Source organism: Eublepharis macularius, chromosome 19 (assembly GCF_028583425.1).
Source record: "Eublepharis macularius isolate TG4126 chromosome 19, MPM_Emac_v1.0, whole genome shotgun sequence".
Lineage (NCBI taxonomy): Eukaryota > Metazoa > Chordata > Lepidosauria > Squamata > Eublepharidae > Eublepharis > Eublepharis macularius.
Window position 1 is genome coordinate 17,863,542 of NC_072808.1, and position 25,048 is coordinate 17,888,589.

At 49.7% G+C, this 25,048-nt stretch overlaps 1 protein-coding gene across 2 annotated transcripts in view; it reads right to left on the reverse strand.

Annotated features, from left to right (window-relative positions):
* Positions 1 to 7,023: 7,023 nt before the first annotated feature.
* The window catches only part of GRIPAP1 (GRIP1 associated protein 1), a 73,761-nt gene continuing 55,736 nt past the window's right edge, over positions 7,024 to 25,048 (reverse strand). For both annotated transcript variants that reach the window (XM_055003430.1, XM_055003429.1), the window contains 2 exons: positions 18,099 to 18,253; positions 7,024 to 8,209 (listed from right to left, as the gene is read on the reverse strand). In XM_055003430.1, the coding sequence (XP_054859405.1) occupies positions 8,117 to 8,209; positions 18,099 to 18,253 (248 nt within the window). In that variant the 3' untranslated portion in view covers positions 7,024 to 8,116. The remainder of the gene's footprint in view (positions 8,210 to 18,098; positions 18,254 to 25,048) is intronic.

Below are 25,048 nucleotides of genomic sequence, written 5' to 3' on the forward strand. Positions count from 1 at the left end.
AGGTATAACATCCAAGAAGGTCAGTTCAGCAGTACATTCAAACCGTGAAATTAACAAACATAGTCAAAATGTAACCGCAACGGGTTCGCTAGCATTAGACCATCCCGTATCGGATTCTCCTTCTTCCAAGCAGTTACAGAAGGGTAAGAAGCAATTTTAGCATACACAAGTAAAGTTCATTCAAACGGCTCGCTGACAGTATTCGTATAAATTTAATTGTTTGACTCACTGTTTCTTATCATTATTATTTTGGAGTTAGTAGGTCGCGTTTTCGTTGTTCACAAGGAAAAATATTTCAGCAGCTCAATTACTGTGGTAATCTGCTGTCATTCCCCTTTTCAAAATTTGGCAACTGAGGCCCAAAGTCATTGGCTTGCTAAACTTCTGGCCACTACCTTTTCCCCAGGTTTATCTCACAGTGATATTACAACAACCCAAGCTGGGGTGTGCAATCAGATATTTGCTAATTGTGTGATCTCATCTAGAGATTTAGAAATATAATAAATTCTACAAATGAACATTATTCCAACACAAAATGGACAGAAACCTTCTGATCCAAGAGTTATTCTGGTGCCTAGTTGACTTGCTTTTTTCCTGGGCCATTAGAGGAGTGAGGCTGACTCAGTAGATATGTGCCTGAGAGGTAAATGGTCTTATCAGAACAGTTAGCCTGTCTTCCAATTGCACAAATTGTTTTGATTGTCATTTCTGTGCACAACATTTTCAGTTTCAGTTAATCACTGAACGATCTCATAGACTTTGGGAAGGATTCCAATCCCATATAACCATGAGTTCAAGTGGCTGGAGTTTTTCCATTATATATGCTAGGAAGGCAGGTGAAAGGCTTTGCTTGTATCTGCTGGAAATCCTGTAGGGTGGAGGAGAAAGAGGCAGAACTTATGGCTTCCCCTTCCTTGTGATAGGTAGCCTACATGCTTTACAAAGTGGGTGGGAAAGTGGCAGAGATGATGGCTCTCCCTTTGATGGTAATAGGCAGCATTAACCAACCCACCTAGAAGGAAACACTTTGCTTGTGCTTGCTGGCAGGCAGGTTTGCACAAAGAGGCAGAAGCCCAGATGTAGAGCCAAGCTACAAGTGACGAATTACACTTGCCTGGCAAGTGAACAGACTCGTGTGTATTCCTCCCTGTTCACTTGCCATTCACTTTCTCTCCAGTGGAGCGCAAGTGAATGGCAAGTGAACAGGGAGGAACACACGCGAGTCTGTTCACTTGCCAGGCAAGTGTAATTTGTCACTCGTAGCTTGGCTCTTAGTCCTATCCTCTGAGATAGCCAGCACATGTATTCCACGTAGTGATCGAGTGGAGTGCAAGTGGAGGGCAAGTGAACAGGGAGGAATACATGTGAGTCTGTTCACTTGCCATTCAAGTGTAATTCGTCACTTCTAGCTTGGCCCAAAGAGACAGAGAGAGAGGAGCATTTAGGGCTGGAAAGCTTTGTTTTGCCTTCTCCAAGTCCAGCACTATGACCAAGACCACAATGGCTTCCAGATTCCTTGGGCAGGGCTTAACACAAACTAGGGTTCTGTCCAAAACCTCTTTTGCCGGGATGTGCCAATTGCTAAGAGGGAATACCCTTGGCAGGGAGGGAGGGCGAGCCTTGTTTCATCCTCTTCCCCCCCGTCTGCTACCTTTCATTATCACCCACAATTTCCTGTTCTGCCCCCCACACTACTACCTCAGTTTCAGTTTCCTCTTCAGTTTCCCCTCCTCACTGTATTTATCTCACCTTTCCTAACAGTTTAACATCCTGGCAAAGAAATCTAGAGGTGGTCGACAGGCAAGGAAAGTCGGCAAGTGGTGATTGTTTTGCAGACCTTCGGCCTATTCAGGGGTAGGAAAATCAGCACAGCTCTCTCAGAGTCCCTCCCTCCTGATTTTTCTTTTACTGCTAACTCAGCTCTGGGGGCTCCAAACCCCAAAGAAAAGAAAGGGAGACCCAACCAAAATGCAGTTTGCCTGGGGGTGCTTCCCTTCCCCTGGGTCCCATGCCTTTAGCAGTTGCACACAATGCAGAAATTCAATGGATGCAGCTATCCCATCACTACTCTGGGAAAACTTCACCCTGTTAATATGTACCTCTAGTACAGTTCTCCAGGGAAAAATGGATTCCCCCAAGCCTGATTCTGTGTATAACAGAACTGGATTCTCAAGCTATCTTCCTCATTGAAGCCTGGCTTCTTCCTCTTGGCTCCCTGACATGTTGTGACATGGCATATGAAGTCCTCTCTCCCCATGGCTCCCTGACAGGTTGTGATATGGCATATGAAGTCCTCTCTCCCCATGACTCCCTGACAGGCTGTGACATGGCATATGCAGTCCTCTCTCCCCATGGCTGACAGGTTGTGACATGGTATATGAAGTCCTTTCTCCCCATGGCTCCCTGACAGGTTGTGATATGCATATGCAGTCCTTTCTCCCCTTGGCTGACAGGTTGTGATATGGCATATGCAGTCCTCTCTCCCCTTGGCTCCCTGACAGGCTGTAACATGGCATATGCAGTCCTCTCTCCCCATGGCTGACAGGTTGTGACATGGCATATGAAGTCCTCTCTCCCCTTGGGCTGATATGTTTTTATTGACAGCTGCCCCGATGCACAGAAATTAAGAAGGCAAAGCTTTCTTGGTTGTTTATTTCCTTGCCAGGGGAAAAAATTCAGCATGCCAGGTTGATGTTACAAGCACAGGAGCCCAGTCATAAAAAAATGGGGCAGCTGCATCTGCCAGTCCTTCTCCACTAAGCAGCTTCATTGTCTACAGAGATGAAGAGGTGAGTTTCCTTCCATGCTTGGTAAAAGCTCACTCTGGTGATTTCCATCGATCAAGGTGGAACGAAATATTCTGCAAGCCGTGCCAACTGGAATGATTGCAAGAGATTCCTGGACACCTCCTTTGGAAAATTGTGGTTTTGTTTGTTTTTGTGGATTTTTTAAACTGTGTATTGTTGCTTGTATCATGATTGTAACCAACCTTGAGTGCAATTTCAGAGAAAGTGGCGGGGGGGGGGGCTGAAAATGCTGTAAATAAATGAGAAACAGGCCAGGAACACAGCAAGCTGCCCCCACCTCATCAGTTCACTGCATTGATAGGAGGGGAGAGAGGCAAAGCTAATGAGCTGAACTCAACTGGTGTGTGATGTTCCATAAACATAACAGCCAGATAGCCAGAGGAATATTGGAGTTAGACTGTCAGATTAGAGTCTGGGGGACGCAGGTTCAAATCCCCCACTCTGCTTTGGAAGCCTAACCTACCTCACAGGGTTGTTAGGAGGATAAATTGGAGAAGAAACAACATAAGCTGCTTTAGGTCCCTGCTGGTGAGAAAGGTAGGGTATAAACGAAATGACTGAGTACATAAATAAAACCTCTATTCTCATTTTTATGCCACCTTTCTCACTGACTGTAGCAACTTACAGAAATTACAAAGCAACCCTGACCCACTGGCAGCCAACAATTTAAACTGCAGACAATAAAATGAAAAGCTGCATCAAAAGAAAAACGACAAACAACACACACCCCTACAGATCTGTCAGAAGTCCATGCATGGGTCGCTTACCCACTTCGCTTCAGAGGGCTGTTGCGATGTTGAACAAGGGTCAAAACTCTGAAAATAATGTTTGGGGCCCTAAGAGTGTTGTACCGTTTTTCCTAATGAGTAAAACGGCAAGTGGGACGGGAGGATCGATGTATAGTGGTCCCAGTTGACTTTGTCCAACATGCAGGAAGCTGCTGCTGCTGCTGCTCTGTGCTCAGCCCCAGGTATCAGCGATAAAGGGAGCACCCACTTCTGGGCCAGCCACGTCCATCCTTCTGTGGCATTGCTGCAGGGGCTTGACTTGCCCCTGGTGCAAAAGGCCCAAGGGTGAAGTGAGGGGCATTCTGTGCTTGGGGCAACAAAACGCCTTGGGCCAGCCCTGCCCCAGACCAGTTCCCTGGCAGCAGAATCCAAGCCACCTTTCGGCAAGAGGACAGATGAATATGCTTTCTGACCGCTGTCAGACTCCCTAAGCAAAACCAAAAGGATATTTTGTCCACCTTCATCACTGAATCCCAAGCTACATGCAGATCCAGGGTTTGATTGAGCAGGGTGTGGGGACTGGGAAGAATTTGATCCCAACAAGCACAGGTGTGCAGCCTGCAGGGAAACGGCAGGAACCAAACCAGTGCCCCATGTCCTTGCTTAGCACATAGAGGCCAGTTTTCAGAAGAGTTCCCCCCCCATTTTGAAGTGGGGTGATTAGAGGGGAGTGAGAGGGAGGCAATTGTGACAGGGATAACTTCAAACCTTGTTTTCCCATCGGAAGTTTGAACCAACCCTGGCACATGTGCATAAAGAGTGCCGCTGAGCACGTGCAGAATGTGCTTCCACAACCGTACATGCACTCCTGTGCTTTGAGAATTACGAGACATATGCAGTCTCTGTACAACCTTGAGTGCTGCCTCCCTGATCAAATAAAAGTTAGTGGATGACTCTATAATGTGGCCATTATAGCGCAAAGGCCGGGCGCACGACAGGGTATGGAAGCACTAGCTTTGACTACTGGTCACAGCTGCCCTCTAGCCCTGACATCAGCCACTGCCTGCCATTGCAAGGTTGGCTTGACAAAGGTGAAGGTTACCAATGTTGCTTGGCCTGGGAGGGACCAAAAGCGAGGATCTCGCCTGCCCCCTTGCCCAGTCGACTCTCAAAGGCTCAGCAACAACTTCCCGAACTGCTCCGTTTCACTCTTCACCCACCAAATCTGGCTTTCAGCTACAAAGTCTCCGTGCCTGCATTTCTCCGATTTCCCCGCCCTATCTAAATCCCAAGACGCCCCCGAGAATCTAAATAAAACTCCGGGTCTTTGATCTGGGGGAAACAATAACAATGAAATATTTATCTCTGCAGCAGGGGCTTCGTGATTCTCCACCAAGCAGGTGTTGCCACCCATCAGCAAAGGAGATGCTCTCGTGTTAGCATATCCTCTGGTGTAGGTCACCTACTTTCCTCTCTGCAAACACCCTCCAAATCCCAACCCTCTCCCCCCGGTACAATTAGGGCTTGAATAAATGTACATAATATATGTTCTTTCTTCGTCCTGCTCTCCAAACCCAAGATTTGATCACACCAAGAAACAGAAGTGAGCAGAGGAGATACACTCACTAGCTTCCATTTAGTTGTATGCAGGGCTTTTTTTCAGCTGGAACGCGGGGGAACGGAGTTCCGGAACCTCTTGAAAATGGTCACATGGCTGGTGGCCCCGCCCCCTGATCTCCAGACAGAGGGGAGTTGAGATTGCCCTCCGCCCTGCTCAGCGGCGCGGAGGGCAATCTCAACTCCCCTCTGTCTGGAGATAAGGGGGCGGGGCCACCAGCCATGTGACCATTTTGTCCGAGGGCAACCCACTGAGTTCCACCACCTCTTTTCCCAGAAAAAAAGCCCTGGTTGTATGGATCATAGGGAGTGAGGGTAAAACCTATCTCACCACATTAATACTGGATTTCAGAGGGGCAGCTTTCATTACAATGGAGCATCGTCTAAGTGCAAATCTTGGCCATTTTCACGTCTTTAAAACAGTGCACGATACTCACGGAAGGCTGCCGGCTTCCTTGCATGATTTTTGACACCATCTGTTTACAAAATGGAGGCAGGCAGCCACGAAAGCGCCACCACCACTGCCTGCCTCCGTTCCGCCTTCAAAAATCACGCGAGGAAGCCGTCAGCCTTCCATGAGTATCGTGCTATTTTAAAGACGTGTCAAAACGGCCCTTTAATTTTCATGTTCGCAAACAGACACCATTCGCTGCTATAGAAAAAGGCTAGGTGTTTGCGGGACAGAGTCTGAAAACCTTGGGTCGTTGTCCGAGTGTTCTTCCTAAATAAAAATGCTGCAGAACTGTTAAGTATTTTGGTGCCAGTCGTGCATCTACCCCCGAAGGGTGGTGGATTGTCAGGTATTTGGTACAACCCCAAGCCTAACCAAGACTCCCCTTCTGTGAGCATGAGTGTTCTAATTTTGCACAGCGCCAAGGAGGTCGGAAAGCAGCACAAGGAGAGACTTTGTATAGACAGCCTGCCTCTTTCTAGTGGAGGACTACTGCTGTTCTCCTGCTCGTAGTCCTGCACCCCCAACAAATTGTGGAACCAGAGGTGGACGTCGAAAGCTCTGAGGAGATGCAAAACCAAGGTCACGTTCGTTCTACAAGGTGCCACAAGCCACAGGAACACACAGAGGTGCTTCATACCAAATAAGACCTTTGGTCTACCCAAAGGGTCAGCGTTGTCTGCTGAAACTTGGCTCTGCAGGGCCTCAGGCCTTTCACATCACCTACCACCTGATCCTTTTAAGAGGAGATGCTTGGGATTGAACCTGCGACCTTCCGCATGCAAAGCGGAGGTTCTGCCACCCAGCCATGGCCCTTCCCATGACAAATTTGGGCTATGCCCCGTCCTCTTCATACCTTTTCTCTTCTCACCTCAGCAACTAGGCCTCAATTATATCGATGATTTTCATGGGTAAAATAAAACCAAGGAACAGGCCCACATGGAAACATCTGATAGGAAAAGCAGTGTGCTGCAACGTCTCTTTAAATGAAGCCATTTCCCAGCACAGCTGAAAGGCGTTTAGGGTTTTAGTGTTTTCCTGCGAGTTAGTTGTTGGTGTTCTTGAGGTCTGGGAGTGGTCGTTTGTTTGGAACCTTTTGTGTGATGCCAATAAACTGACTTATTTACTACGTGGGACGTCTGAGCGACTTCATGAGGGTCTTTTGTAGTCTGAGCTGATACGACAACATTACATGGTGTCAGAAGTGGGATGGACATGGATTTTTTTCGACCTCCACTTCTGTTGCAAGGTAACCTGGCTGAAAAGTGGAAGCGTTGGGACCGAGGATGTGAAAATGAGCTAGGATAAAAATGCGCCTTGGTTGCACAGAACCCCTAATTTCCTCCCCCTCCACGGCACCCCCAGAAAACTCCTCTGCCGCAAGCATTCAGCCCACCTCAGACAAGGAAAGACACAGAGCTCGAGCCAGTCAAAAATCATTGTTTGCATTATCAGTTGCTCAACAATTACAGCCTTGTGTAAGTCATGATACGTTAAATAAACATTCACGCCACCTCCACCAACAGCAAAGTGCAGCTGGAGGAACTGCTTGGCTTGGTTTCTGTCCCACCCCACAGGAAGGAGTCAGCGCAAATATATATATATACATATATATTTATCTATATTTTTTACTCTTTTTTAATTAACAGCAGCAACAGCTGGACAGAGCTGGGAGAGGGAGGCTGAGGATGGACTAAGCATGCAAAATGAAGGGGGTAGAAAAAACTGGAGAAGGTGATGAATTGGAATAAATCAGAGGGGAATTGCTGTGGGATCACAGATGTTCTTTGCAGAGGGAAAGGAGGAGGCATGTGGTAAGTTATCCGTTGTCCTTAGCCCCCAGGACAATGTTATTCCAACCTATTCCAAGGTAGTTTCCCCCAGTGCCTCACAGCTCCTCTGTTATGCCAGACCAGAGTACCCAACATTTCCACTCATGCTTCCGCACATGTTGGATAATGCACTTTCAATGCTCTTTAGTGATAATCTGGAACTGGGTTTCCATGTGTGAAAGAAAAAAATCCACTTCCAACGGATTGCTAAATTGCATTGAAAGTGCATTATTCAACATGTGCGGAAACGGCCCTGGCTTGGCGTGTTTAAAGCATCTTCAGAACCAAGCTGCAATTTACTCTCCGGCCACAAGGAGTGCTACAGCAGCATGCCCGCTTCAACCCGTACATCTCAAATGGGATCAGCAGTTAGAGCTCCCCCCCACCCCCCCAAAAACAGCGAGAACCAGGCTGTGTAGGAGAATAAACGGGGGTGAGGGTGGAGGACGAGGTCCCAATGGAGCAGCCTATGAAGGGAGGTAGTTTTGGGAGAAACCGTTTGCTAGGCTGAGGAAAGGGGGAGAGACAGTTAGCTGGAGAAAGAGAAACACCCCAACCAAAACTAGAACAAGATTGGAGAGATCAAGCTGAGGAGGAGGCAGAAGTGCCGATTCCACCCCCCTCGCTGGCAGTGCAGTCGAGGGCAAAGCGAAGGGGCAGGGCCACAGGACGGAACAGAGCTCAGACGACGTCGTCCAGGCTGGGCTCGGCATCAGGGGACGGGACGCACTCTTTGCTAAGACGGACGATCTCCTGGGATAGCACTTCCAGGTCCTAGCCGGGGAAAGAAGGAGAGAGAGGAGTCAGGAGGCTAAAATGGAGGACAGGAAGGAGGACGGACGTGATCCAAGCAAGAACCAGCACAGCACAGGCCTGCACTCTTCTCCCACACATGAAAATACACAGCATTGCCCACCAGCCAGCCAAATGACGTTCTGTTTGGTTATCTGGGTAAAAGACAAACATCCCCAAACCATGGCACCATGGGGTCCAGCACTGTGTTTTCTGGTGTTCACTTCCTTCTTCCAAAAGCAAAGAGCCTGTCTGGACTTTCCTCCATCTCACTGGAGCAGGAACAAGCCCAGGAGCATCTCTGTTCTTGTCTACGGGAAGCCCCCATTCTGAAACCGCTGCCTCCATCGTGAGACAATGATTGGTTTGGAACCTTCCAACATTTTGTGATTGCCCCAGACCCCCCGTGGCAGCCATTTTGTGGTGGCACCCACCACTCTTCCTTCATTCCAAAAGTGCCCACAGGCTCAGTAAGGTTGGGGACTCCTGAGACTCCACATTCAGCCAGGCACCATCTGTAACCCGGGAGATTGCCAGGCAGTACCCCAAAGCCAGTGCAATGTGGCCTTCAGAGGCTTGGACATGGACCAGAGAGAGGCCCAGGCTTGCATCTCAACATGACTTAAATGAACTTGGGTAAGCCACTCACCCCTAACTTAGCACAGGTTTGTAAAAATGGGGTTAAACTTCCACATACAAGTTCTGCGGAGGAATGATAGCATTAAAAACAGTGGAACCTCAACTCACCAAATTTCATCCTGGTTTTCTTGAGGAGAGATCCTCTCTTGACTGGTTTTTGGACATTTCCACAAGTCATTAAAGGGATGGCCCACTCACCGAATGCCGGCGGCTTTCCCTCTTGACTCCAGACGTCTCCGTTTTCAAAACGGTTGCAGGGTGTTTGGCTTCTGTTTTTTCGGCGCACTTTCTGTGGGAAAGTGCGGTCCCTGAAAAGGCACCCGAAAAAGGAAGCCAAACAGGCTGCAACCGTTTTGAAAACGGAGATGTCTGGAGTCAAGGGGAAAAGCCGCTGGCGTTCGCTGAGCGGGCCATCCCTTTAACGACGTGTGGAAACGGCCTTTATTTGGTTCTGCCCACATAGGTCCAGACCTATTTGGAATCTAGGGAGGGCACTTTTTTTACATCAGAAGTTGGCAGTCCTAATGATGGGAGAGATGGGCCACTGGTGGAGGGAGCCACAGGCAAAATATGCCAAGTTTGGGGACAGTAAGGCCCCCCCCCAATCACTCCCTTGCCCCGAAATTCAGATATAGATGAGGCAATGAGAATCGCCTCATCCCCCAACCAGCCAATGCAGACATTTACATAGTCAATTCATTATGGAATTTAAAAAATTGCTCCTTGAACAGGAGTTCAAAGGAAAAGTCTGGAAAGCAATAAGGGAGTCAGAGAGAGACAGGGCCAAATCAATAAGTCTTATTGAGAGAGAGGGCAGGGTGGGGGGAGAGAAAAAGAGAGAAACATGAACCAAGTGAAGATTTTCATAGCCAGAGAACTTGTCTTAAAGCTCAAGTGAGTCTCCCCCTCTACACACCTGCAGGGAGGCCCCTTATCTCATTCCCTGGGCCACAGCATGCCCTGGGAGGATTCCCCTTGCCAAGAGCCCTGCCCCACAGGCTACCCACATTCCCCAGTCCTGAGAAGGGTTGCCAGCTTCAGGTTGAGAAATTCCTGGAAATCTTGGGAGTGGAGCCTGAAGAGGACGGGGTTTGGGGAGTGGAGAGACCTCAGCAGGGTATAATGCCATGGAGTCCACCCTCCAAAGCAGGCATTTTCTCCAGAGGAACAGATTTCTATGGCCTGGAGATCAGTTGTAATTCTGGGAGATCTCTAGCCACCACCTGGAGGCTGGCAACCCTAGAGGGACAGCCCTCGGGCCGTCTCTTTTCCCAGCGACACAGAGCCCCCTAGAGGCCACAGCTGCTCACCCACACCATTTCATCTGGTCCTCAGTCGTCCCCCCTCCCATCCTCCTCCCTGCACTGAGTATCCGGGGCTCTCCCTTCATTCTTGCCCCCCCAACACCTTTGATCTCCAGGGAAACATTCCCCCTCTGCCCCTCTTTGGACATTTTTCATCCCCAACCTTGAAGTCCGTCCTCTGAAACAGCTCCCCCCCCCCCCACCCTCCCCTCTTGGGTGCAGCTATAAATAGCTGCCTGTTTCCGCTGACCTCACTCTTTTGTCCCCTCGCTCCATTAGGACATTGGAAGGATCAGATTCTACATCAAGCTAAAACTGAAGGTGGGGGGAGAGCCAATGTACTGCAGCGTTTTTTGCTGGGCTGGAGGCTCTAGCCTTGACGCGTGCTCTAGCGATTGAAGAACAGGAACACCCGCATTTTCTTGCAGGCTCAAACCAAGACCCGTCAAGATCAGAGCTCTTGTTTCTGAAAGGCAACCAATCTGGAAGCTCACGAGCACAGTACGAAGGTGATGATCTCCCCCTGTTGCCCACGTATGGTATACTGCCTCGGAACATGGAGGTTCAATGAGATACTGGGGATTATTTCTTCACTTCATTAATACCGCACCCGTTCTCCCCAACAGAGACCAAAGAGGCTTACATCCTCTTCATTTTATGCTCACAACAACCCTGTGAGGTAGGTTAAACTGAGAGTGTGTGACTGGTCAAAAGTCTCCCAGCAACCTTACATGACACAGTAAGCCCTAGCCCTACACTCAAATCACTGCACACCAACCTGGCTCTCAAAAAGAGTTGTGCACTGATAGACTTACCTTCCATGAATTTAATCCATTTTTTTTGTTGAGAGAGATGTATACAGTATTATCATATATAGGGGCAGTGGTTTTTTTCTTCACACATATATATTTAGATTATGCCTTCACCTGGATAGCCCGGGACAGCATGATTTTGTCAGATCTCAGAAGCTAAGCAGGGTCAATCTTGGTTAGGACTTGGATGGGAGACCTCCAAGGAAGACCAGGATTGCAGAGGCAGGCAATGGCAAGCCACCTCTGTTAGTCTCTTGCCTTGAAAACCCCACTAGGGGTCGCCATAAGTCAGCTTTGACTTGATAGCACTCTCCACCACCCCATACATAGATTCTATTTCTCTCCCTCTCCCCCATCTGGAAAACTCACAGCCGTCTTTGTGGTGTTCCCAAACCAGGCATAAGGACAGAAGACAGTGTTTCCCAAACAGGATTCCATGGAACCCTGCAGTTCCACAAGAAATCATGGAATAGATAGATAAAAATGTAGAAATACCACAAAGAATTCCAGCTATCCCTCAAAATATCAGTTATTAAGGTTATGAAAGCTGGCTTATATGAGCAAGAGAAGCTGTCTCCAGATAAATTTTCTTGACAACAATATAGCAGTAATTGAATTGCTGTCCCTGCCACTGACTTTTTCTGGCCTGTAAACGTTTTCATAGGTAAGGATTCCTCGGGATTGGAAACATTAATTTAGGGGTTCCTTCATGGAAAAAATGGGTGGCAATCACTGATGTAAGAAACCTGCCGCTGGATAATCCCCAAAGCTCCAGAGAGTGCAGGATCTTATTTCTCACAGTGGCCTAACAGACATGACCCTCTCATGCTCTAAACACAGTTCTGCTCGAAAGTTTTTTTCAGCCACTATGAAAGTGTTCTTCCATGCAGCGTCCAGTTGGTCACCAGTATAGAAGCACATCCCTGGCCTGGATAGCCCAGGTGAGCTTGCTCTCGTCAGACCTCAGAAGCTAAGCAGGGTCAGCCTTGGCTAGTGACTGGATGGGAGACCTCCAGGGAAGTTCAGGGCTGCAGAGGCAGGCAATGGCAAACCTCCTCTGTTAGTCTCTCGCCCTGAAAACCCTACCAGGGGTCGCCATAAGTCAACGATGACTTGAGTGCACCACACACACACACACACACATACAAAAGCACATAGTGTGTGTGTGTGTGGGGGGGGGGGTGACGGCATTGGATTCTTCCCCATCTTTGGAAAGGAGGCAGGGCCCAGGAGGGTTGGGAAGCAGCGTTCCGGTTCTAGGATTCTCAAACATCCAGGATGAATCGCAGCCTGCATTTTAAAGGTGCAAGGATGCCCACTTCCAGCTGTTCTGTTTGGCTGCTCAGCCCCAGAGGCAGCCGCACCACAGGCTTGGGGAGGGCAGACCCCCAATTTGTGACCCAAAGTTTGACAATCAGCAACTCTTTGGCACAATGTAGCTGCTCCGAACTCAAGGTCGCCAACAGCTGTTAATGTGGAAGGAAACCAGCTACTCCCTCGGCTGCCCTTCAGTGCCAGAGAGAGACATGCACAGCTTCTGTTCCCCCAGCAGTCAATGATCTTCAGGTGGAGACTGTGAACGGATGGACAGCGACACAGACTCTGTTTCAGCCTACCCTGAACCCAGAACAGATAGAATATTGGCCAGAACCGTAGGAGCTACCCCGTTCCAGGAAGAGAGACCGTCTTCCCACATTCCCTTACCATAACTCTATGTTCCTTTTTTGCAGCTGTGGAGCAAAGCTTCCTTAAGAGGGCTCATCTCATGTGCGTGGTACCCTCCCTGGATCCCAGACCTTTGGACACTTACCGAGAAGGGTCCTTCTCCTCTGAGAAACGGAGGACATCTTGGGTGATTCCCTTTGCCAAATCAGGGAGGCAGGAAGTTAAGTTTCTTCCTCTTTCCTGTTGGTGCTTGGAAACACCCCCTTTCTCAGTTCAGGTGACTCCAAACAGCAGTGGAATTTTCTGGTAGTGGTACTGCTCGAGAGCGACTTTCACCTGGTACTTAGACCTGCAGAATGGTATAGAAAAAAAGGGAGACAACACAGAGAGACAGTGACGAGGAACCAGGGAGGGGCAAGATGTCCTCCGCTCCTCAGAGAAGGACCCTTCTCGGTAAGTGTCCAAAGGTCTGTTCTCCCTCTAAGGCGGAGGACATCTTGGGTGCTCCCAAAGCAGTTACTCTTTATAGGGTGGGTCGAGTTCCTCGTCCTGTATCATGTGTTGAAGCACTCTCTTCCAAAGGCGGCATCTGCCGGGTCGTACGGATTTAGCTTATGTCTCATGAAGGTAGAAAACTGAGGAGCAAGAGGCGGCCTTGCAGACTTCCTCTACCGACACGTTATTGTGCAGAGCTGTGGTAGTAGCTGCACTTCTGACTGAATGAGCTGTGATTCCCCTGGGAATTTCTCTGTTGCTTGACCCGTAGCCCTACAATACAGGTCCCGATATTCCTCCCAATTGTCACTGCCGACATTTTTTTCCCAACATTAGGAGGGGAAGTGTTAATGAAGAGGGAATCTGATTTTCTGATCGATTCTGTTCTGGTCAAATAAGCTTTGAGAGTTCTCCGCACATCAAGATGGTGCCAATCCCTCTCCTTAGGGTGAGATGGACTGGGACAGAAGGAGGGAAGATTAATCTCCTGCACCGTATGAAGCCCAGAGCCTGCCTTGGGTAGGGAGGTTGGATCCGTATGAAGGACTACCTTATCTTTATGGAAGATGCATAGACTAGGTTTGGTAGATAAGGCTCCAAGCTCTGAGATCCTCCTGACTGCAGTGATGGCCATGACGAAAAATGGTCTTCAGCGTCAGCCATCTTAGATACATCTATTATTGTTTCAAAGGGAGGCCTAGTCAGGGCTGACAAGATGACATGTAGTCTCCAGGCAGGAATCCAGTGGACCCTTGCTGGGCTTAACCAGGTGGCACCTCCCAAGAAACTTTGTACGAGCGGACAGGGAGAAACCCTCCACGGAAGGAAGAACAGACGCCAGGTCCACTACTTGTTTTCGCAGTGTGGCCGGCTTGAGGCTGGAGTCTAGCCCATCCTGAAGGAAACCCAGGACTGCGGCCAAGGAAGGGTGTAGGTGGTTCACCTTCTTTCTCTTTGACCATCTGACAAAGTCTTTCCATGTGGTGTTGTAAATCTTGTTGGTCGATTCCTTCCTAGAGGCCAAACAGTGTGGCCCACTTGAGGGGGGTAGACCAGTTTGGCCAAGTCATTCCTTGGTCAGACACAACCATTCCGGGTGCGAGTGCCAAATTGGTCCCTGATGGAGTAGGTCCGGGATGGACGGAAGGTGAAAAGGAAAGGATGAGGCCATCGATTGGAGCGTGGAGAACCATGGTCTTCTCAGCCACCATGGCGCAATCAAGATCATCTCCATGTTCTGATCTGCTATTTTCCTCAGCGGCTTGAGTAAGATAGGGATTGGAGGAAAGGCATAGAGTAGGCCCAGAGGGAGATGAGAGCGTTGGTGCCCTCTGCCTGAGGATGGAGGTACCTGGAGAAAAAATCTGGAGACCTGATGGTTTACATGGGATGTGAACAGGTCCACAATCAGAACACCGAAGTGGTTCATCACTGTCTGGAAAACCTCCTGCTTGAGGGACCACTCACCCGGTTGTATGGTCTGTCTGCTCAACCAGTCGGCCTAAAAGTTGTCTGCGCCCTTGATGTGTTCCACCTGGATGGAGGTCAGGTGGACTTCGGTCCACAACATGTTCGAGGGACCAGGCGTCTGCCACTGATTTTACTCACACTGGATAGAATTGTAGAAGTCTCCCTCCCACCGGGCCCCGAGGCAAGTCAGGATTTTGGGGGCTTTGGATTTGAAATTTCGCCTGTCTCCTTGAGACTGATTAGAACAGTGGGTCCGAGAACCAAAGGAGCTTCACTTGAAGCTTTGTCTGCTATTGTTCCAGGAGGAACGTCTGGGCTCCTCTGTGAGGTCTGGCCAGGGAGTGGTGAAGACGAAAGGGCTGAGGATTAAAGACGCGCCTGTCAGATCTTCCGAGTGTTCTGGGTAGGGCCTTCTTCTTGTCCCACGTTTCCACCAAGACTTTATCCATCATTTCTCCAAACAGTTTGTCCCCCCCAGAAGGAATAGGCCATAAGGATGAATTTGGAGTGGAGGTCAGCTGGCCAAGCTCTCAACCATAGAAGACTCCTTGAGACTGCTGCCGATGCCGTGGCTTTAGCGGAGAAGGTCAGGGCATCTAGGATGGCATCCACCGCGAAGGTATTGGCCTTCAGAATCCTGTTGGCCCCCTCCAAGAGACATCTGTGGTTTTCCAGGAACAGCTGGATAAGCTTACAGATCCAAACCACTGAGGTTCTTGATATGATTGAGGCTGTGGTGGAGCTCGTACAGCCATGGCCGAGTACTTTGTGGGCCCTCCTGAGGGCAGACTCAGCTTTCCCGTCCAAATTATCTTTCATAGTGCCGTGTCCATTCTAGCGGGCAGGCCCAATGACTGAAGCACTGCCACCGTAGCGTCGATTGGCGGAACCTGCAACAACTCATTAGCATACACAGATAATGCTTATAGCTTCTTGACAGAGTTTGAGCACCATATACTGGCTGCAGGGATAGCCCATTCGGCCTTCAATTGCCGTTTAAAGTACTCTGGGAATGGAAAAAACTCTCTCTGGAGTATCAGCCCTAGGGAAGAATTCCTCTTCCCCTTTGGCATTCTCCTGTAGAACCAGGGAGGCTAGGGCTTTGGTCAAGAAGTATTGGTAGTCCTCCGCTTTGAACAACCTCTGAGAGGAGTGGCTTACCCAAGGCCACCTACTCAGCCCATGGCAGAAGTGGGATTAGAACCATCAGAGTACTGATTTGCTGTCCAATGACTTAACCACTATGCTACAGCAATTTTTTTCTCTTCCTCCTCAGAGAGGAACTCACCCTCCTCTCTATTCTCACTTTCGGAGGAGGTTCCCCCCCAAAACCCTGCCCCTGCCCCTGGGTCTGTCCGGGGTGGACTTTTGAGCTGCCTTAATGGGCCATTGTCTCTTGGTTCGGCGTTGCTTGTTGGGGGGGGAGGGGGGGCTGATGCTGTCTCGCTAGCATCCCTAGTTTGGGAGTGGCAAAATCTAAAGACCTCTTCCCACAGCCTGTCTTAAAGGGGAGAGAAGTTCACCCTGAAGGGGGGCTTCACAATCGCCACGTATATTACCGGCCGAAGAGTCATCAGGTCTGGATTCTGCAAGGTCCAATCCACAGTGGAAGGGCCTGCCACGCCTTCTCCTGGTGGGAGGGTGGTAAGCGCATCATTTCTGGCCATGCAGGTTTCGGTGCGGGCACCGCCGCCACTTCCCGCCTTTTTTGCGGCCTCTGCATCAGCACAGTTCTCAGCCTCTGGGCAGAGAAGCGCTGTGGATCCCGGCTCCTGCTGCTTCCGTTGTACTCCTCTGCTAATGGTACACAGCTCTAAGGCTGGAAAGTTGCCGGGATTCTGTTCCAGCCAGGAAGGCAGGACGGTACCAGGGGGGAACCTGTGTTCTCTGTCGCCGATGCGACCGTAGCAGGGTTCTCCTCTTTGCCCTCCATAAAGCTCCCGTCGGAGTCAACGGGCTCCATGTCCCCTTGAGCTCACCGAGACGGAATCAAGGAATAGAGAAGAGAAAATATAAAGGAAGGAAGGAAGGGAAAGTGAAAGTGAAAGTACAGCAGTACAAAGGATTGATGAGCAAGAGTGGCAGAGCAATCTGCCCTTGCGACTGCTCTCCCTGGAGGCAGGAAAGAACTGAGGAAGCGGGTGTTCCAAGCACCAACAGGAAAGAGGAAGAAACTTAACTTCCTGCCTCCCTGATTGGGCAAAGGGAGTCACCCAAGATGTCCTCTGCCTCAGATGGAGAACTTCCTTTCCCACCTGTTTCTCTCTCTCACTATCCTAAGTCCCTAATGAGTCCCCCTGATGCTCCTTAAACCTCTCCCCCAGAATCTTAACCCTAAACTTGTGCTACTTGCAGAGAGTAACATGGAGTTGAGGAATGCCCAGGGCAAGATGGCAGGCAGTCATTCAACGGAACAAGGGAAAAAAAATGGGTTCCCCTCCACATTTTAATCATTCGTTGTGTAAAGAGATGTTCGTTCTTGTCCATCTTGAATTTACTGCCCATCAGTTTCATTCATGTCTTATATACTAAAAGCCAAATGCCCTGATCTGTGGATACTTAAATCTGGAGACCGGAGCCATGAACAGACAAGACACACCAGAAAAATGCCCTGGGTTTGCAGAAAAATCTGAAATCTAAAAACAAAACAAAACACTTTTTTTAAAAAACCCAAAATGGTAAAAAGGAACAACTGTAGATTTAACCAGATGACCTCAGTGGCTGTTGCTAGGCAACCATCAGTTTACTAGGCCTGGCTTTTTGCTATTCTTCAACATTGCTTCCCCCTCCCAAAAAAACCCCAGTGTAGTGTTTCAGAGTAGGATGTGGGAGACCCAGGTTCGAATCACCACTCTGCTGTGGAAACTCACAGGGTAACTTTGATCCAGTCACACACAGTTAGCGTGACCTCCCTCTCAGGGTTGTTGTGAGGATAACGTGGAGACAAGGAGAATGATGTACACTGCTTTGGTTCCCCGTTGGAGAAAAAAGCAGGGTATAAATGAAGTAAATTAATTAAAAAGAAGATGGGGAGCAGACAAAAGGTCAGTCGTTTAGTGGGTTTGAAGGAGAGAAGGATGTAGGAAAAGCTGAGGCTGCCAGGAGGAGGGAAAGAGGACGTAGTGTGGGGAAGGGGACACAGGGAAAAGTGAGGTACCCTCCCCTCCACAAGTCCTTGCAGGTTCTCCACCATGCAACTGGGCCACAGGGGAGAGGCTGCTGGGGAGGGGAAGGGGAAAGGTGAAGACGGGGTAGGGGGGCAGACAAAGGTGGGTGGGAAGGAGAAAAGGAAGCAGGAAAAGGGGGAAGGGGTTATCGGAAGCAGGGAAGGAGTAGGGGGAAGGGACACCAAGATGTCCCCCCTTGTGGGTCCCCACTTATCATTCTCTAATTCAGATTCTCCTTCTGGCTTCACCCCCCCCATGGTACCAAATGGTATGTTCCTGGGGTGGGGGGGCAGTGCTTCCTGAAGCCCCGCCCACAAACCTTTTGTAAGTGCATATTCTTGGTCAGCTGCTCCTCCAACATATTCTGAAGCTTCTTGTTCATCTCCCGCAAGTTCTCATCTCCCGGTTTCACCAGGTCCCGCAGGACGCTGCTCAGGCTGCTGCGGTCCACCTGCCCGTGGGCGCCGGACACATCTGCCGAAAGGAGGGAGGGGAAAGTTGTGATTTGATGCGCATTATCTCCAAGTGGCAAACCTCTGGAGTGGAGACAGAGCTCCCCAACAGAAAACCGTTCTTGCCGTACAGAAAACTGGTATACCACGGGGAAAGACTCCTCCCTGATACAGCTTTCTAGATGCAGGGATGGGGGTTTTTTTTGTATGGGAAGCACATTCCTTCATGTGAGCCCCCCGCCTAAAACCCGAAGTGATGTAGATGAGACTCAGGTTTATCGCCCTAGTGAGAATGAGGCACTGGGAAGAAGATTCTCTCTTAGGAACCATCTAGCATGTTAAAATCTTCCTGCGTTGTGTCCCTTCCTCGGAAGACTGGTGACGAAACAGAACACGGCCTTTTTGGCTGCGGCCCCCTTCCTCTGGGAACCAACTCCCTCGGGCCACAGGCAGAGCTCCTTCCCTGGAAGCTTTTAAGAAGGACATGTCCCCAGTTTGTGCGTGGAGGCAGGAGATGGGCAGGAGATACTGGAAGGCCCTCTTTCCTATGCTGATGAACTTTAAAAAAAATAGATTGTTTTTGCTTTTATAATGGTGGAATCACTATGGTTTCATAAGGATGTTTGTAGGTTTTTCTTCTTGGAAGCTGACTTGGAGGTTGGTGGCCAGAAGATAGGAGAAGAAATGTGATAAATATTATTGTAAACCTCCTGGAATAAAATGGCTTCCCCTTTCTGCTGCTAAGGTGCCATCATTTCCCCCCTCATTGGCTATTCTCATTCCACAAGTTGTCTTAGGCAATTAGGGATCATGTAACACATGCTATCATGGTGCCACACAGCCAGTCACACTTGGCTATGTGGCAACATTGTGAAGCCAATTCAGAGGGAGGGCAGGAGGCAGTGTCTTTGGTCTGACTTGGTATCCTAGAGGGTGCAGTGCTGTGAGCATTTTCACTCCTGCTTAGACCCACACACATCAAATCATCAGACCAGAGAATTCATTCGACACACCTTCCTTTTGGTTCCATGTTACAGTTCGGTAGAATCAATGAAACCACCACCGTGGCATCCATTTTCCCCACCCCGCTTTCCAAAACTGGCACTTGTCCACCTCCAGTGGGAGAGGCGTATGTACCGCCCTCTGCCTGCTAACCATCACGCACTGGTCTCCTTTCCCAAAGCTCGGGATGGATCTCATCTCTTCAGGGGGCTGACATAAATTTGGGGTCTTTCCCACTGGAAGCGGAAAGTTGCTCAGCCGTGAAATTAGCAAAACAGCAGGAAGGAGATAACCGCGCGAGCCCATCCTCCACCCCCACCCGATAAACAGGCTTGGGAAAAACGAGGGAAAGAAATTAAATGAGATTTTTTTAAAAACCACTATGAAAGGAAAAGCAACCCAAAGGCTCCGTCGTCTCTGGGGGGGGGGGGGAGACAAAACTTGGAGAGCAAGCTCAGATGGTGCAGGGAGCACTGGATAGGTCCCGTAACCGCAGCCGCAGCACACCTTTTAGGCAGGCGAACATGCAGAAGGCCAGCGCCACTGGGTGAATGCACAAATCAAAGAGAGGTGCAAGGCAGCACGGCGACCCTTTGATTCAATAAAATCTTACGAGTTTTATTTTACTATGATTCATCAGTTCCCAAATCAATCCATCCTGGAGGGGGCAAAAAACGGGGGGTTCTCTCTGGTTTTTAGATTACGGACGTAAGGTGTCGACAGCATGCAACCTCTCAAAGAAAGAAGAAGAAGAGGGAGCTCCTCCGATACAAGGGAAGAGCCTTCTAAGAAAGGGCACGGCACCCTGGGACTTCTGAGTGTTTAGATTAAATATTTAAAACATCTCCTGTCATATTAACCAGGGTCACCTTTTCCAAAAATCAATCAAAAGGTTTTAAAATCCCGATGAGTAAAGTTTGCTGCCCTTTGTGTGCTCAACAACCGGGCCAAGAGTGGCATCCCTGAGCTAGTGCCGAGCGTCTCCTCTGCACCACAGAGACAGAGCCCCACGCATCTAGGGCCAAGAGAGAAAGGTGCACTGGTTAGGTAGTGCAACATCCAGGTAAGGCTGGAGACTAGGGAACGAGCCCGGGGGGGGGGGTCACTCGTAGTGGGTTTTGAGAGACGGGGCAGGTTCTGCCAAGCTCTGCGCTGATCTACTCAATTCCTGCCGGCTCTGAAATCAAATTATTAACCCTCTCTTGAGCCCCAACCATCTTGCTTTCAGAAAGTTGTCTGGTGGAATGCATCCTGGCTATAAACCCACCAAGTAGATACGCCTGAAGGGGACACTACAACGGTTATCTCCAGTGCTCCGACAAGGAGCGGCGAAGGGCAGAGACGGAGAGCAGAGATCCTGGGGTCGTGACACAGCCTGCGCTGCGTGTCTACCCAACCATCCCCTTGGGGGGCTTTCCACTGCTGTTTGCTCACCCCGATTCCCCAGAGTGACGCCAGGCTAAAGCGACTGCGACATTTCGATCGATCCCGCCTGCTCTTCCTGCTCCGGCACTTCAGCCTTCATCAGCCTAGCTGTCTCTCAAGACAGAAATCCTTCTGTACTTTGTCTCTGAATGCGAGTGCCTCGTGCACGCACTCCCCCCCCCCCCCACCGCTGTGGAAAGCAGCCAGGAATCTTCTCTCCCCAGGAAATGCAAGCTGCCCTGACCAGGAAACGCAAGCTGCCCTGCCTCTGTGCACCCCGATACACAATACCTATGCAAGGTCAGACCTGGTATTCTGTACCAGTCACCCTGAATCGTGACTGCCATGCCATGCCACCCACCCACCATCACCGATTGAATTTGAGCCTCCGAGTCACCCTTGATGGTACGAAGTATTACAAATTACAAGTATTACAGTTCACAAATTAAAATTCGGCGCCCCTCTGCAACAGCGCAATTGATGCAAATCTGCATCATTTTTAGTTCGTGTATTACCACGCAAATGTGCGTGTCTTATTTAATCACAGGGATAAGTGAAGCCCTGAAAAGGGCACTGGGATCTCGCTGCTTAATTACCAGGAATTCTATCCTTCCCGCTTTCTTGCAACAGCTAGAAATCCTATTCCTCCCTAAGTGAACCCCGCAATCCCTCCAAACATTGCTTGTGTAAAGGCTTGAAGCTTTCTTTTTAAAAATATGAAGGTGATAGTCCAGATTCCAAGATTGTGTATTTGAATAGTCTGTACACACACACACACACGCATGCACACACAATGTACTGGAACACATCTAGTTCCACCTACTGACATGCACTGAAAGGGTGGGAGGAATAACTGCTTCTTTAACCAGCCTGATTGGTATTATGGCTAAAAGATGTTCACTAATACATGGTCTGAGCAGATCCTCAAGTTATTCTGACAACGGACTTGTCCTGAGAGAGCTGTACAACGGATGCATCACTGCCTGGCCTGCCATGTGCAATCCCCATTTGTATATCCGCTGCTGCTGACCAATCAGGAAGACTTGCAGTCTCCAAACTCCACCCAAACAGATTGCACACCACCTTCAAACACCCCTTAAAGCCACAGCAATTCTGCTTCCTCATCGGACCACAGAGGTCATAGAAGCTCATCAGTCCCACGGCTCCTGCCCATCCAAATGCTCAGCGCTGGACTCACATGTGCAAAACTTGTCCCTTCCACTGCTACTTTTCTAGACGCTAGTGTAGTGTATTTGGGACATGGTTCAGGAAGAGCAGGCGTGCGATTCCTCAGTCATGAAAAGTGAATCATTGCAGAGCATGACGCATGTGTAGCTCTGCTGGGCACCATGCAACCTGTTCAAAAGCGCACACATCGGATAAGCAAGACGCACGTGTGATGGGATTAGAGGGACAACTGCTTATGCTAAGGAACACAACACTTTTTGTCAGCTCGGATGAGAATATGCTGAAACGGTTCTCGCACTGGGAATGGAAAATCATGTGATGTGGCTGGCATCCCTAGATTCCTTCATCTCCCTCATCTGGACTGGTGGGTGCATTGACACCAAACCCTAGGAAAGCCCATGTTCCTTCACTATGTGATTCATGCAATGGTCACCTTCAGGTTGGACTACTGTAACTCGCTCTACACTGGGCTGCCCTTGTGTGGTTACAACTGGTCTAGAATCCAGCGGCACGTTTCTTGACCGGAACTCTGTTCCGGTTACTTATTACACCTGTCCTGTGCCAGCTGCACTGGCTCCCAGTGGAGTTCTGGGTCAGGTTCAAGGTTTTAGTCTTTTTTTAATGCTTAAGGCCCTTAGAACGGGGACCGCCATACCTACGGGACCGCCACTCACCCTATATTCCCTGGAGGCTGCTCCAATCGGCAGACGCACATCTACTGGTGATCCCTGGCCCCAAGGGGGGGTTCGCCTTGCCTCAACCAGGGCCAGGGCTGTTTTGGTCCTGGCACCTACCTGGTGGGACTCTCTGTGGAGGCCCGGTCTCAACAAGATCTGTTATCATTTTGCCGGGCCTGCAAGATGGAGATGTTCCGCCAGGCTTATGGGGGTTGAGGCAGACAAATCATCCAACTGGCCCGTCCCAGTGGGGGGGCGGGGATACGTGCCCAACCCTACACTGATTGCATTTTAACCACTCTGCCCTGTAGGCTCGAGGTGCTGAGATGTGGGCTGCAATGTGAGCTGCCTTTTATGTTTAATGCTGTACATACATGATTGCTACCCATGTTTTTAATTGTTCTGAACTGTTCTTACGTGTTTATGTTGTAAATCTGCTCTGAGCCTGCTTGCGGGGAGAGTGGACTATTAATGAATTAATTAAAAGGTCTCAGAATTCTCAAATTCAGCTTAGGCATAAAGCGTGACTCCCCGACGCAACCCTTTCTGCTCTCACCCTTCAGTGAACTGGGCATTGACCCTCAAACTTCTAGCCCTCTGCCCCCTCCACCGCCAGGCCCAAATCCGTTCAGTCTTGCTTCCCTTCCTAGAGCCAAACCCGAGGGATCGCAGCCAGCTTTGTTCAATTATCAAGGTAATTGCCAAGGAAGGCCGAATCCACCGAGTTTCAACTGCAGCAAAGGTGGGGGACAAAGGAGGGCTTAATTTAAAAGAGAGACACACACACTCCTAGCTTAGTTTTCCACAAAACTGGAGGGTAAATCAGACTAAGGATGACAGACAAGAGGCAGAAGGAGGAGGATTGTATTTTTAGTGTTCATGAAATATTCACCGGCTGGGCCGTGCGTTGCCAAGCAAAAGCAAAGGCGACCCTGGGCAAGCTATTTATAACCGGCTCCTGTTCCCTATACCCGTGGCGTGATTCTGCGCGAAAGTGAGGAAAACTTCCTCAGAGACCCTTCCCACCCATTCAGGGAGGCCCTGCCCACAAGCCCCCCTCCTCAGCTTAGGAGCCCTGCAAGGCTGCGCCCACAATCTAACTGGCCAAAGGAGAGTAGCCTACTGATGGCACAGCCATAAACAGGAATGAGAAGTGATCCAAGGAGGAGGAGATTGTTACATAAAGGGAGGAAAGGGGGGGGCCTCCAAGTTGGCTCCATGGGAGACGGCTCCCCACTGCAGGAGTGACGGGGCGGGGGCAGGCTGCAGAGGCCGCCCGGCAAGAACAGTCACACCGGCAGGCCGTCTGATTCGGGACAGCAAGTTTCCCCTGTGGCTGGACGTCGCCGCTTCTCGCTTTGGTTGACTGGCTGAAAGATTTGCTGAGCCCAACGCTTTCCCACAGCGAGAACAAAAAGTTGACCGCCGTCCGCACTCCCAGCTTGGTGCCTTTCGAGGTCAGAAGCTCCCTCCAGACCCTTCACCCCACACTGCCTAAAAGCTTCCTTGGTGAACTCTCCACCTACCTTCCCTTCTTGCTTCAGCTGAAACCATCCTGTGCAGAGCAGGTTTTCGGGGCTGCAAACAGCGGAGGCCAAGCTGAAATGCCACCTTCTCCTGCCTGTATAGGATGCCCGCTAATCTTACACTGTTCTCTCTCCCCCTGTCTAGAAACGGCTACAATCCCTTTTGCGCTGGCAAGCAGGAGTAGCGCAGCAGCTGCAGCCTGCAGCTGAACCGTAGCCCAGGACCATTCTTTTGCCCGAGGTTTTAGATCAGGGCCTTGTATCAATCTGGATTCTGCCATTGTAACACGCTGGCATGGAACTCTGACGCTGGATACAGAAGTCAGCGCCCTGAGAATCAGCTTTCATTTAAAAATTAAATAATAGCAGGCTTCTAGTCCTTAAGGATCCGCAGCTAAGAAAAACCTCGGGGAAGAGGACTCAGGAGGATTTCCAGGGGCCGAGAAACAGGGCTTCACTGCACTGTATAGCTCGGCAGAAATCAAGCAAATATATGCAAAACATTGTTATTTGCATGGGATGCAGAATTCACATTCTCTTGGGGGAGAATTGGCTTACCCTGAAGGAAAAGGCTCAGCGGCGCGGAGGGCAATCTCAACTCCCCTCTGTCTGGAGATCAGGGGGCGGGGCCACCAGCCATGTGGCCATTTTCTCCAAGGGCAACCCACTGAGTTCCACCACCTCTTTTCCCAGAGAAAAAGCCCTGGGAGTGGGGATTCAAACCTGGCTATCCCCGATTTTAGTCCTTTCCTTTCCCGGTACAGCTCTTTTGGCCATAGCCTTGAGCCCGATCAAACAAACAAAAACCAAAATACAACACCTGCATTCTGAAAAGAGAATGCTCAAAAAGCAACCGTTCGTTTCTAGAGTCTATACAGCAGTGGTTTCAATATCTTCAGATAAGAGATCTCCTTCATAAATTAAATGAATCAGGAGAGCTTTTTAGGCCGTTTACTAAATTTGAAGAAATTATTCACACGGAGGGGAAGAAACATAAAG